Raw genomic sequence first — 14,520 nt, 5'->3', positions numbered from 1 at the left:
GTAATGTGTGTAGTAAGTGCTAGAGCTAAGCTAACGTGCTTCCCGGTTTTCCTTGGTGGACTCCAGAGCCCAGTCATCCACTCACTGCGTTACTGATCCTAATCCTCTGTGTCTCCGTTTCCTCACTTGTAAAATGAAGAGTCTGGATTGAGAACTACAAGGTCTCCAGATGTCCCTTACAGCTTTAACATTCTGTGCGTACAGAGAGTGTGTGAGCATGATTAGAAGGATTGGCTGTTTATGAGCCAATCAGAGTTATTGGTTAAACACCTCTCTACCAGGCCAAGGTGGGAAGGGGAGGGTAAAAGTTTAAAAAAACACAAAAAACAAAAAAAAAAACCTTGGGTGAGAAGTCTATAAAAACTGTGTGTTCCTGAAGGTTCATCCTATTTGGCAGCTGCTGCCTCATCCACAGCTTCTGATAGATCTAAGAGGACTCTCCTCTCTCCAACTGTAAGTAAAAGAACTTCCTTTGTCTCTCAGGACTGCACCAGGGAGTCAGGGGTTAATGATAGCGCTAAGCCTGGCGAGGGGAAAGTTTGTTTGCTTTTGTTTTCAGGAAAAATGGGATGGTGGCTGAAAACGTGGTGATCTGCTGAAATTATTGTTTCTCTCCCTACCTCCCCTGGCCCTTTGAGTGGTGGCAAACGCTCAGGATTGATGCCAGTTACCAGTGTTACTTGTAGGAGGGCTCTTCTGAGGCTTTGGCGAAGGAAAAACATCTTGAATACTACTGTTTGGTTGGGTTCTACTCAGTGTTTGAGATTCCTGTTCATTTCTACTCCCTCCATAACAACTGCTTATTCCGATGATTTATTTACATATCTATCGCCTTATGTCATTTTCTTCATTCTCTTCCCACACCTACTAGGACTAGCACTGAAGTTTCTTTGTCACAGAAATGAACTCTTGGCCTGTTTTGCCCTTCGTCTTCACCCACTGCTCAAACGAGAAAATGGAACAGGCATCACAGAGTATAGTCATCCTTTGATTATGAATTGTCAAACCTTTCCCTTGTTTGATACTTTCTTTAACATTTCCTACTCTGAAGATCCTACAGCTTAAGATATTTGGAATCAAAAGCTGCTGATGTATTTTGGTACATTTGTTCTACTATCTGAAGAATAGGTGAGGATATGTTGCCTTTTAAAATAAACTTCTCTTTACATAGTTACCTAGGGTTCCGTTAGCTAATGTGGATCCAGCAGGGACTCTAGCGCTGCTGCCACCATCACTTTAGCCAAGGCTCATCTGCAGACAACCCAGGCCCAGACTAGACCTGAGGTGCTGGGGCAGGGAATGGAGTGTAGTTGCTGTAAACCTAGGAGTTCCTTTGGCTTAGGTGCCAGTTTAGAGGAAAGAGCAACACTCAGGTCTCTTTCTGAGCTGCTCCATGTGTGTTCAAAGGCTCCAGGGATCAGGCTGTTCTAGAGCATCTCACTGTGCTTACCACTGTGGCATCAGATATGAACGAAGCTGTGGGCATCTTCCTGCATCTGTCTATAAAAAAGTGCTGCATGCAGTGCCTGACAATCGTGGGCTTTCAGTGAATAAGCCCTTCATGTCTTCTTGAAAATCCATCTGCCTTGTACATGGAGAAGCAAATGGATTCTCTACTCCCTTATATTTCTCCAGGAGTTAAATATTGGTATTTTACAAATTATTATATTTTCACAGAACCTCTTCAAAGAAGGCAGAAAGAATTATACTATAGGATTTCATCTGTTATTCTGCTAAAGAAGGATTGGGAAAAGAATTCCAAGTCATAAGCCAGTAGGATGTGATTTACAGTCCTGAAACATCACAACTTAGAAGGGGCATCAGACGTATTCTTCCTGGGCCTCAGTTTCCTCATCTCTAAAGTTAGCAGGGTTGATACAGATATCTCTGAGATCACTTGTAGCTCTGTTTTTCTGTGGTTGCCCTCTATTCATATATGTTTGTACTCGCAACCTTCTCCCAGATTTGCATATATATCAATATTACCTGTTAATATATTATGTATAGTAAATAATGTAGTATATAAACTTACTCACTGAGAAATCAAACATTACAAAAAATCCATAAAGCGAACTGTGAGTCACCCCACCCTGTTTCATTCCCCAGGAGTAACCTCAGTGTGGTTATTATCTGCTTATATAGACCCATGAACAGTATGTGTGTATACCATTTGTTTAACTAAGAAAAGGGTGATATTATGTATTGCATACTTTTCTGAAACTTGCTTTATTTTTTTACTTAATCATATAATGTGAACAACTTCCTGTCACACTTTTTAAAAAGTTGGCTTGAGACCTCAGTAAGCAGAGGCTTAGGGGCACAGAAATCGTTCTCTATCATTGCCCACTTCCAGCTGGCCTCCTCTCTTCCAGTGGTGAACAGTGGCCTGTGACCCTGTTTTATGATTAACAGGAAAGCAACATTTGTGCTGATGTGGTACAGAACTTTAATCCCTCTGTAGAAGTTTAACTTCTCATAAACAGTATTGGTTCAATTTGACCTTTTCTCTGTTTTTTTTTTTCTGGTTGAGTCAGCACACTCAGACTGAAGAAAATAGCTTGGTAGTAAACAGAAATATGGAAGTCCCTTAGGCAATTACTTTTTTAAATTAAAAAAGAGAGAAATACTGATACCTGACATTTTCATAATGCATAATGATAAGCATCTTCATGTTTATCATGCGATTCAGCAAATATATGCTGAGCAACTACATTGAGCAGGGTGGTCACAGGTTACGTGTGATCCATTTGGCAGTGAGACAACCAGAGCAGATATTATAGCCATTTAATCCATAGTAAGCTAAGACTCAGAGAACTTACCACCTTGCCCATGGTCCCAGTGAAGAGGAGGCAGAGCTGGTCCTTGAGCCCAGGTCTGTCTGATCTACTTCTATGTGAACGTGTCAGATATTTATGAATTGGTAATGTGATGTGGGGATAATGATCCACAGCCCAAGGATTTTGGGTACTCTGGGGGTGTCATCAAGGACATTAGAGTCATCCAAAGGCCAATTCCTTTCACCAGTCTCACTCTTTACTTGAAAGAGGGAGTACTGCCCTTTATCCTAACTTTGTGCCTTATTAGCTATTTGTCCTTGGACAAATAATTAAACTGTCTTATATTCTTTCCTTATCTATTATATGGCAGAGGGTGGGGGAAGGGGGAAGTCTGACTATCTTTTGAGATTATTGTGAGGAATAAATTTTATAGTGCATGTAAAGCGATTAGCAGAGTGCTTGGCAATAAATGATCATTTGCTATTATTGGGCTATGTTTTCCTTTTGTTTCATTAAGGAGACATCATTATTTTTTTGGTAGTTGTCAATTGCTTTGTGCAAATATCTAAACTGAGAGAGAAAATTTGTACTCTGGCCTGAAGGTTACCAACCTCAGGTTGGCTTTTATCTGCCATGAAGATCTGATAGTCAGGTCCAAAGCTAACAGTTCCTGACTACAATTTAGGAATTAGTGTATAAACAGAAGAAATACTATCTTCAGTTGGCTGGGGTGTGAAGGGCCTTGGAAAATCATCTTCTTTAGAAATCATTGCCCACTAGCCTGTCCTGGTACCCCAATGACAGCATCGTGGTTCCATTCCTTGGGGTTAAGTATTGAAGTGAGAGTAGCCACAGTAAGAGCGCCGTTAGTTATACCTTCTCAGGAATTAGTTCAGTAGCCATTGACTTCTCATATCAAGGGACAGAGTTCTGAGAGCCTGCCTTGAAGGGATACAGAAAATGTGAAGAAATCAATTTGCCATGAGAAGGAGAACTGGGTGGGGGACTCTGCCTCATCCTAGCTGGGACCTTAGACAAGTCAGTTAACTTCTCAGTGTCTTAGCTTGTTCATTAATTAATGAAGATAATACCTGTCCTGGTTACCTCATTGTCGAATGGATCGAAAGAGAACTGAGGTGTCCCTCGGCTTTCAGAAAGTAGAAAGCAGACACAGGGCATCTACCCTGTGTATGAGTGTATGAGGGGAGAGGAGACTGGGGAAAGGAAGAGGCCACAGAGTTGGATAGGAAATTGCTCAAGATAATCTTTATTACCATTTTTTTTCTTTGATAATCCAACCTATGCAAAACCATTTTTTCTAACATCCAAGGTAAGAGTCCTGTGAGCTTGCATTTTCAAGACTAGCCCAAAGTGGCAGCCGAACAGGAGCAATGATCCCCTTCAGATGACCACTGCTAAGAGCTTGCTTGGGTAGGGGCTCTTTGAGCCAGTCTCTCCTTGCTAAAGCAGTGAAGCTGTGAATTACTGGAGCAGGAATCAACATGTGACGTCGGCATCCTTAGAGCTAATGGGAATCTCCAGCCCAGAGATGCTTAGGGAAAATCCTCCGCATCTGCCCCAAACGGTCTCATAGGTGGCTGAATATAAGAAAAAGGAGACACACGCCACCCTCTATGTCTCAAAGTTGAAGGGGGGTTAAATTCAAGGGCAAATAGTGGTTTCTCCTCTCAAGCTTGCTGCCTAGAGAATACTCTGGGGGGACTACAGGCTAACAGAGCAAAGTGAGGAATGGCCGCAGAGGCTGAAAGCCTCACTGTCCTGGCCTCAAGCCATCTGAGCCCTGATGGTACCAGGAATCCATAGAATAAAGAGATAGTCAATTACTGCCATGCCCTCTGTTTGTCAGATATAAGTGGATACTCATTAGCTGGTTCGGTCTCAGGATCAGTGATCACAAAAGTTTCCTGAAAGGCATTCTTTTCAGGATCACCATGAAATTTGTCATCCCACCTTCATCCATTATAGCTAATCGCAAATACTTAGGCTTAAGGGGGAAAAAACCAAAACAGAACAGACCTCATTTGTTTAGCCAGTTGTGGAAATGGGCCAGATATATCAGAGGGGCCTATGGAGCTTTTCTGCACACCTACTGTCTTGGTCATGAGTCCATTTGAGCGACCCACAGTTCCGTTCACAACTAACTCTCCTGCACTCTTTTCCAGACCTGTCACCATGGCCTACCAGTTTCCAGCCCTCACTTCAGAACAGAAGAAGGAGCTCTCAGAAATTGCCCAGCGCATTGTTGCCAATGGGAAGGGGATCCTGGCTGCAGATGAGTCTGTAGGTGAGTGCAAGAAACATCACACAACAACCATACTCTTGATTCTACACTTAGCAAAGGCAACTTGATAATCATATTCTCTTTCCTCTCAGAGAAAGTAAAGGTTTATATACACAGGAGTGGGAGTGGAAGACTCAGTAAGCATAGACCTTTTGAGTCTTGTCATTCCAGAAGGTAGATTTCTGAAGACCAAGCAAACAGGCTCAAGCCCTCCATTTTAAGACCCCCTTGCCAGGGATCATTTGAATCCAAGCTGTAGCAAGGCCAGGAACTCAGTAAGCAGGATGAGACCTCTGCCGCTAATGAGAAGTCAGTGTAAAGTCAGCCAAGGAAGGGCAGTGAGAGCAGGGAAATGTCTACATCAGGAACAGGGCAGAGCTTGTGACTGAGAGCAGCTCAGGATGGCACAAGGGGGAGCTGCAGTAGGCCTGCATGGCCCACCATAAAATTATAGAAGCCAGAGAAGTCAAGAGCCTGCCCTACCCCTCCTTCCACTGTCTGTATATCCAGTCAGATCAGGGCTGGACCAGGGGAGAGCCAGAGAGGCCTGAGGGCCGTGCAGCCCCACTTGGACCCTATGGTGGCTTCCACCCTGACCCTGACATGCCCAGCCCATGCACTTCCTCATCAGCATCCTGAAAGCAGCAACAGTCTTTCCCTGCGGAGACAAAAAACGAGGCAGGAGCTCTGATGATCTGAATAAAAAAGAGAGTATTGCTGTCCATCCTGGTGAGGGTCACTAGCTGGCATGGAGGAGGGCGGCAGGGAAGCCCTGGCTTGCTCCTTATGCTGCCTTTACTCGCCCACATAGGCACCATGGGGAGCCGCCTACAGAGGATCAAGGTGGAGAACACTGAAGAGAACCGCCGGCAGTTCCGCGAAATCCTCTTCACCGTGGATGATTCTGTCAGCCGGAGCATCGGGGGCGTGATCCTTTTCCGTGAGACCCTCTACCAGAAGGACAGCCAGGGAAAGCTGTTCAGAGACATCCTCAAGGAAAAAGGGATCGTGGTGGGAATCAAGGTGAATACATCTCGCTCCCACCTCACCACAGGCACACTCCCAACACAGTGGCTGGGTCAGGGCCAACACGAGGACCACTCTCATCATCTAACTGCTCTTCTCACTCCTTTCCATCATCACCTTCCCACTGAGAACCAGATCCTCTTCTAGACCTTTCCAGTACCCTCTTCCTTCAACCATTTTTCTACAAGGTACTTAATCTCTTTGTGTCTCAATTTTTTCATTTCTAAAATGGGAATAATAGTACCTTCCTCATCAGGTTCTTATAGGGATGAAATGAGTTTGTAAAACGGTTCCTGTCACACCCTTATTATTTAGTTCATGATAGCTATTCCTGTTAAAACACTTGCTGTTCTGTTGTAACTGGGTCTTCCAAAACTATGTGAACGTCTCAAGAGTGATCATTAGTATCTGTCAAGTGCTTACAACTCCAAGCGCTCATTTACTCCTCCTCACAACCTCTGGAGGTAAACTCAGTCATTATCCCTATTTTAGAGATGAGGTTAGAAAACAGAATTACAAGTAGTATAACTTGCCCACAGCAAGGCAAAATTGGAGCCAGTTCAGGCCCAGACTGTCCACCTCTTGGGCTCATGACCTTAGCCTCTGTTATGCTGAGAGTAGAGGCTGCATCCTTATTCTTTTTATCTCCTGTAATAGCATAGGGCTTGGCATGTGCAGTGCTCAATAAATGTCTCTTGAATAAATGAGTGAATAATTTAAAGGAAGTGGCTTTTATATGGCACCTCTGCATCCCAGGTACTATAAGATTACTTCTTACTTTCCAAGCTCCAGCCCTGTGCTTTCTGTACTTTCCCTCCTCTTAGGGTTGACACTCCTACATTGTTCTTTCCAGGTAACTTCCCTTCTGCTATGGACTGAGTTGTGTCTCCTCAATGCCTAATATACAATACCTTCCTAATTCAACTCCTTGGTTTGTGAAAGATGAGAACTAATATGTAGCACCAGGGGCTCTGCTTGTGTTTTACTGGGATACCTGACACCTGCTAGTTACTTGTTAATTATTTATATTCACAGTTAGACCAAGGAGGTGCTCCCCTTGCAGGAACAAACAAGGAAACCACCATTCAAGGTAAGGATATTGCCCACTGATATGAATCATGCCAGTATATGCCAGAAATGAAGGAAGCAAAGAAGTGATTGAGGGAAAACAAAATATGAATTATCACACTGGTGATAAATCACCTCTATTTAGTAACTGTGTGCCCTCAGGCTAGTCACTTAAATGTTCTGAGTCTCAGTTAAAATGGGATAACAATATCTACTTTGCAGAATAATTGTGGGGATTAAATTAGACAATGCACATAGAGTGCTTATCACAGTGTCTTGCACAGAGAAAATATTTTATACTTGGGAATATTATTTTAGAAAAATCTAGCAGCAGTAGAGAGGAAAGAGTCCAAGCTGTAGGATCAGACACACTTGGGTTTGAATGCTGCTTCCATCCTTACTGCTTAGATAATTTTGCAAGGTACATCACTGCCCAAGTAGACAAGTATAAACCATAGCATTGGATTAGCTAAGCAGAATTTGAATCCCAGCTCTGTCAAACTTGGCGAAGTTACTTTACCTCTCAGAGCCTCAGTTTCCAAATCTGTAAAATGAATATACAACTATGAAGGTTGTGTAATATGACTATTAGGTCATAACAGTATAACAACTATTAGGTTTGTTATGATTATTAAATGAGATAAGGTGTGCAAAATGCCTAGAATCATGCCTTGGAGCAAAGTAAGTACTAAATAAATATTAGTTCCCTTTATTCTTCTTATCCAATATGTATTATATATCAAAACCATATTTATTAACCCAGGTCTTTTGGCTCAGTACTGGGATGTTCATTTCTTTGCTGGATGTAATGTTTCTTTGCCTGGATGTCTTGGGTCCTCAAGCTGTATGACTGAAAGCTAAGCCAAGGGTGAACTTCACTTTATCAGCAACCCCAGGGGTCAGGGGTGCAAAGAAGCCTTTCTCTCTTGTGACTTGCAGGGCTTGATGGCCTTTCTGAACGCTGTGCTCAGTATAAGAAAGATGGTGCTGACTTTGGGAAGTGGCGTGCTGTGCTGAAGATTGACAACCAGTGTCCATCCCACCTTGCTATCCAGGAAAATGCCAACACCCTGGCCCGCTATGCCAGCATCTGTCAGAAGGTGCTTTTCCTTCCCCTTGGGCTAAAATACAGGAAGCGAAAGCTTTCTTCAAAGCCCGTCTTTCTAATTTTACTGTAACCACACATGATCCCCCTCCTTTTCTCTCACCAGTATATCCTGATGGCATTTTTCACTGCTTTTACTAGGTGTAGTAGGGTAAGATTTGGTTCCACAAGTCAACTATGACTCCAAAAGGCAAATGCCATCAAGTGTAGCCCTCTACCAAAGCACTGTAAGCTGAGTCTTAAAAGCATAGGCTCTTGAGGGCAGGGCATTTGCTTGTCTATGCTCCTCCGTGTCCAAGGACATGATCCTCTTAAGTCCCCAGCTCAAGGATGACAGCTTTGATCTGGTCCCAATTCAGATAATTTCTTGGAGGATGGTAGCTTGATGCTAAAGTTTCCAACATATGTTGAAGTGTCTCTGGGATCCAGGTTAAGTCTGATTTGCTTGTGCGGGTGCTATGCTGAGGTTACCTGAGTTCTGGGTACCTGGAGCCTCCCAGTCAGAATTGTAAACTCTGCTTGAATTCCTTAGTTAACTCATACAAGAGGCATCTTTATTGGTGATTTAAGCTTGACGGCCCTAAAAGGGTGACAGCTAGGTTCTGATTTAGCTAGATTAGTCTCTAGAATAAGATATAGAAATTAAGAAAATAAATTGAATTTATTTTACCCCATTTCCAGGAAAACTTTTTTTCCCTCACTGTTCTTTTTTGGCTAAGCCACAAATGCTTACTAGACATCCCATTAAATTTCGTTGCCTTTAAGTCACCTATATGGTATATCTCCATAAGAGCTTCAACCTTGTACCAATTACAACTGTTAAATATCTTCTTAAAGAAAGGATCCTAGTGAACAGAGCTTCATTCTGTCCGCTCCTTTTTCCTTTTAGAATGGGCTAGTACCCATTGTTGAACCAGAGGTAATTGCTGATGGAGACCATGACATGGAACACTGCCAGTATGTTACTGAGAAGGTAAGTCTTAAATATAAAGGTCCCAATGCCAGTTGAAAAATCTGTTTTAAACAACAGTTGTTACTTAACATATATCAGCTGTTATATATGAGGTATTCTCCAGTTAGAATCACTGTGTAGCACTGAGAAGGTAAAGAGGTAGTAGCAAACCTTGTACTGTTTTGGGCACATGGCACACTCCTTATGAAAAAGCCCAGGATCTGCATTACCAAGATTAGGGTTTGAGCATCCATGTTCCCAGCTGTGGGACCTGGGGCAAGTCATATTATCTTTTTGGACCTCAGTTCCATTATGTTTAAACTAAGAAACTTTAAAATAGGCTGAGGCTCCCATGAGGCAATATAATTAGAAAGTAATTTTTTCACATGTGACTTTCTAAATTAGCCACAATATATCTGTAAGAAAGTAAGAGAGTCCTCAGTTTCTCCACTTGCAAAATGAGGTGGACTGAAATGAGATCTGAAAGCACTTCTGTCTCTAAAATGTATATTTTTATGATCACTCAGCTTCTATGGGGATGGAGAATGGAGGCCAGTTTACATGTCCCCAACTAACTAAATTAAGGCAGGTTCGACTGACCAAAGGGAGTAATGGGAAGGAAGGAGTGAAGGGCCTCTAGGAAGCAGAGCCACGCTGGTAGTCCATGCAGTGAGCAGTTAGGGGAGGGGCAGCAGGGACAGGCCAGCTTGGCTGTGCTCAGTGGCTGTGGTTTGCAGGCATTACCCTGACTGAGCCTAGGGGCTGGTTGGGAAGCTTTGGCCAAATAACGTATGGGAATTCCTTCATCCTGCGTCCCTGCAGTATAGAAGTGTCAAGGTCAGGTAACTCTACGGCTGGCTCTAGGTTTCACCTATTTGGGCCTCTTGTCCTTCAGGTCCTGGCTGCTGTCTACAAGGCCCTGAATGACCATCATGTTTACTTGGAAGGAACCCTGTTGAAGCCCAACATGGTGACTGCTGGACATGCCTCCACCAAGAAGTATACTCCAGAGCAGGTGGCAATGGCCACTGTCACAGCTCTCTACCGTACTGTTCCTGCAGCTGTTCCTGGTAAGGTTTTCTTTCTTCTCTAACTTGAGGTCTTAGTCCTTATTCTTTGAAGGAGTGCCATAAGCATTTGCATTTGTCCAGGAGTAGTCTGCTTCTAGCCATGAAACAGACCTCTGATATCTCACATGCAGCCAGCGCTTCCCCCTCGAACTCCATGATACCACCTATCCTGAGTCTGTCCAAATGCACACAATCCATTGATTTCCTCAACATTTCACTGCCCTCTTATTTACTAAAGCCCTTCTCTCCTTAGTCCAGCTAGCTTCAGCAAAGGCAAACTAATTTCTCCAACCTAGTCCCATGCAAATCAATTGGAGAAAAGATTGAGACATTACATTTCTTTTAGGCTCCTTGCTTGCTTTTTCAAGCAGGGTTACATACTGGGACTAGTGGAGTGGAATGGCTTCTCTCCTTCCAGGCATCTGCTTTTTGTCTGGTGGCATGAGTGAAGAGGATGCTACTCTCAACCTCAATGCTATCAACCTTTGCCCTCTACCAAAGCCCTGGAAACTAAGTTTCTCTTATGGACGGGCCCTGCAGGCCAGTGCACTGGCTGCCTGGGGTGGCAAGGCTGCAAACAAGAAGGCAACCCAGGAGGCTTTTATGAAGCGGGCCCTGGTAAGACGCTACTACCTCTTATCTACTTGATCAAGTGGATACTTGGGGCCTGCTTGCATTGCTTTCTTCAGGCCATGAAGGTATCTCCAGAGAGTGTCTACCATGCATTTTCAAATGTGGCATTAGGGCTGAGTAGGACGGTTAAGGCTGCAGAGAGTTTTGAATTATCTGCACTGGTAGTACAGTTGATGATGGTAGATTGAAGGACAGTTTCCACAGAGACACTTTAGAGGGAAGATGAGAGGGCCAAGGAATGAACCTGGGGCACGTTTTATTTTGGGAAGATGAAGAGGAGAAGCCACCAAGACAAGCAGGAGTACTATATTAAGATGAACCAAGGATTCTGGGAACAAACAGAATGAAGTTTCAAGGGGTCAATAACAATACGCTACAAAGAGGTTAAAAATTAAGGCAGAGAAAAGGCTGATACTGGCATTGAGGGGCGTATCAGTGACCCTCAACAAAACAGGTTCAGTAAAGGAAAGGTGCCCATTCAAGACGCTTGTCAGGAAAAGACACAGAAAGGTTACCAGGAACAATGAGGACAAAAAAGGGTCTTATTTAGCTACTAACATTCCTTTTTGAATACCTACTAGGAGCCAAGTACTGGGGTGAACAAAGCAGACACAGCCACTGCCTTCAGGGAGCTTAGAGTTTAGCCAGATAGGAGAGATTGTCATGTTTAACTGTAAAGCAGAAGGAGCCAGAGGAGAGATTAAAGATTAGAAGAGGACAAGGCCTTAGAGGAAACAGTACTGCATGAGACTAAATATTAAATACGGGTGGCAGAGTAGGTCTTAGAAAGGAGGGAGAGATAGGAAAGAAGAAACAGAATGGGTTTGGAATCAGGTCTGTAGAGGTGGAGAGATGCAATGGTTGATCACTGATTACAGGTGAGGGCATCTGTTGAGAATGATAAGGGAATGGAGGTTTCAGTATTTACGGTGGGGAACTTGGAATAGCTGTTGAAGTAGTTGCTAGGAAATTGACCAGAGGTTATGGCCAAGCATCAAGCAAGATGCAGCTGAAATGAGAGTTTGTGGTACATTAACTTAGATCCTGAATGTTCCTAATAGCTCTCTTACGCATGTAGCAAGATTCAGATCAACCTAAATGGGAAAGAGCAGGGTTGAAGAATCAAAGTTTAACAGGGAGATGAAACAGTACCAAAATTTGAGTGATAGCCTTATTCGGCTTGCTGGTGACAGAGGAGACTGGGCAAGGAATCAGGTGTAGCCAGAAGTTTGATGATGAGGCACTAAAGGAAAGGAAGGGTACAGAGAAGCTAAAAAAGTCATCTCAAGGGCATAAGAGAGGTGTGAGATTTTACAGGTAGTGCTTTATCTTGTGATGATGATGGATATGGCCGTGCTGGTGTGTGGCTGATGGGGGTGAAGATATAGCTAATATGATGGAGGGATTATGAAAGTAAGGGTCAGAAGGGTCATCCACACAAAAGAAGGGATGCTGAGTTTATCATCTAGAGCTGTGGTTCTCAAGCTTGAGCATGCATCTGAATCACCTGAAGGGCGTGTTAAAACGCAGGTGGCTGGACCCAGCGACAGAGTTTCTGATTCAGAAGCTCTGGGGTCAAGCTAGAGAATTTCCATTTCTAACAAGCGCTTAAGTCCATGAAACCTAACTTTGAAAATCAGTGTAGATGTAGAAATAAGTCCTGGAGAGATCGGACAATAGCAACAGTGACTTGAAGACGGGGTACTGCTAAGTGGCATTTGAGTATTATTACAGGTTTCATAATTCTTAACTCACCTTCAATTGGAATTTACACAGGGTATCAAATGATATTATGATAACAACTATATAAAAATTACATATTCTTATGGACAAATATAGGTAGAAAATGGAAAATGTATTAAAAAAATTTTTTTTTTTTTGCTATAGTAAAGCTTTAGCTGCATCTGCTTGATGCTTGACGTTATGTCTGGTCAGTTTTCTAGCAGACTATCTCAACTATTCCAAGGTTCCCAAACTGGGACTGAAATTTCCATTTCCTTATCACTATATGAGTGAGAAGTTTCTTAACTTGAATTTCTAGTATTGTTGTTGCAATATTGTTAGTACTAAAAAGAAACCTTCTCAGTAACATAAACCTCAGGCTTGCCTGAGAAATGCTCAGAAAAGTGGGATAAAAAAAAGGAAGTAACATTTTAGAAGGAAAGGAATGGTATCAGCAGCAATATTTAGCAAAATCACTGTACAGAGAAAACCCACATGAAGGTGAAGCTGGTTTCAAATGAGAAGCAAAGAGGGTCAAGCAGAGGGTTGCTCTAACTCGGTCTCCTCTATCACACTTGTTTTTTAGGCTAACTGCCAGGCAGCCAAAGGACAGTATGTTCACACGGGCTCTTCTGGTGCTGCTTCCACCCAGTCGCTCTTCACAGCCTGCTATACCTACTAGAATCTGAGGCCGACCAGCCAGGCTCTGGCGCTTCTAGGTGTCTTGGTAGGAGGGCAGAAAGGAAACAACAACCTTTCGACTGACCCTGGAAATTAGACAAAATTAGGTTGGAACTACTGGAAACACAATGCATGTTAAATTCTTAGACACAAGGAGAAAAATCAGTTATTGAAACCTAAGTCTGAATATCAAGGATCTGATGAAATTTCACACAGTGATTTCCTTACAGCACTTCCAGCTCCCCATGGCCCACAGTATCCATCTGAAAAAAGAATAAACTTTAAAACAGTATCAGCTCTCCATCCAGATAACCAAATGAAACACCTCATAAGCTGAGTGCAGAGAATTGTGTCTTATTAAACAGTTCTGGAAGTAGTAGGTTATGAAGGAGACAGCTGCAACCAAAAAAGAAATAAAATGTTCTACAAACCTTCAGTTTGTATCAGGTTTTACTTTCTGCTCTTGCTTTCAAAGGGCTCAGTATATTTCATTACCTTTGACTCCACAGACGCGACTGATATTAGTGGTCAGGATCCTCAACTTTGGCTACTCATTGGAATAACCAAAATTTAAAAACCCAGATGCTCAGGCCACACTCCAGCCAAGTTTGAGAACTACCAAGCTAGATTTCAAGTTTGAGGGTATTTAGAAATGAGAGCTATTCGTAATGTGAAGCAAGCTACAATGTCAAATGATTTCAAGCAACATACGGAGTGTAATAAAAGAATCACTGTGACTTTGATGCTTGGATCGTTCCTCTTCAAGTGGCCCAGGTTGGTGACATAGGACTGCATCTTCCTCTGCACATCCAAGCACACTACCTAGTTTTGCAGTAAGAAATATTCACATAATTATACCTTACTGGCTTCCAGTTTTCAGAATTAACCTATAGAAAAAGCATTAAAGACCACCATAGTTACAAGGGAGAATTTAAACATTATAACTTTGGACAATATAAAAGTAATGATTTTGGTGGAAAAAAAAGTAATTAAATGACAGGAGCTGGGAAATTCAGGGGGAGGAGAAGTGAAGGAAAGCAAAGGGAACACTAATTTACTTAGTGGGGGGTCAGGATACTACTTGAAATTGATGGATTAAGAAACAGTGCTTTGAAAAAAAACCCAGTGCTTTAAGTCTATTAAAGTAACAAGGGATATGGATATAAATCATTAAAATATTCATA

General features: G+C 42.7%; 1 protein-coding gene across 2 annotated transcripts; it reads left to right on the top strand.

The window, feature by feature from the left end:
* Nucleotides 1–345: 345 nt before the first annotated feature.
* ALDOB (aldolase, fructose-bisphosphate B) lies at nucleotides 346–13,772 on the top strand. 2 transcript variants are annotated; one of them, XM_007197086.2, is made up of 9 exons: nucleotides 346–453; nucleotides 4,961–5,082; nucleotides 5,891–6,102; nucleotides 7,141–7,195; nucleotides 8,113–8,273; nucleotides 9,168–9,251; nucleotides 10,126–10,300; nucleotides 10,719–10,918; nucleotides 13,242–13,772. In XM_007197086.2, exons 2-9 carry the CDS (start codon nucleotides 4,971–4,973, stop codon nucleotides 13,335–13,337), a joined length of 1,095 nt encoding a protein of 364 aa, XP_007197148.1. In that variant the 5' UTR covers nucleotides 346–453; nucleotides 4,961–4,970; the 3' UTR covers nucleotides 13,338–13,772. The 2 variants fall into 2 exon arrangements, with proteins under 2 accessions (XP_007197148.1, XP_028018345.1); XM_028162544.2 differs by lacking the exon at nucleotides 10,719–10,918 and having other exon boundaries at nucleotides 13,242–13,330.
* The last annotated feature ends 748 nt before the right edge of the window (nucleotides 13,773–14,520 follow it).

This window comes from Balaenoptera acutorostrata, chromosome 6 (assembly GCF_949987535.1).
Source record: "Balaenoptera acutorostrata chromosome 6, mBalAcu1.1, whole genome shotgun sequence".
Taxonomy (NCBI): domain Eukaryota; kingdom Metazoa; phylum Chordata; class Mammalia; order Artiodactyla; family Balaenopteridae; genus Balaenoptera; species Balaenoptera acutorostrata.
This window is presented reverse-complemented; position numbering and strand designations above follow the sequence as displayed.

Excerpts from the sequence above, each read along its gene's own strand:
- ALDOB (XM_007197086.2), top strand. The coding sequence starts at position 4,971 with ATGGCCTACCAGTTTCCAGCCCTCACTTCAGAACAGAAGAAGGAGCTC. Across the intron at positions 8,274-9,167 it reads ATGCCAGCATCTGTCAGAAG|AATGGGCTAGTACCCATTGT; the intron begins GTGCTTTTCCTT and ends TTTTCCTTTTAG. Across the intron at positions 10,919-13,241 it reads CTTTTATGAAGCGGGCCCTG|GCTAACTGCCAGGCAGCCAA; the intron begins GTAAGACGCTAC and ends CTTGTTTTTTAG.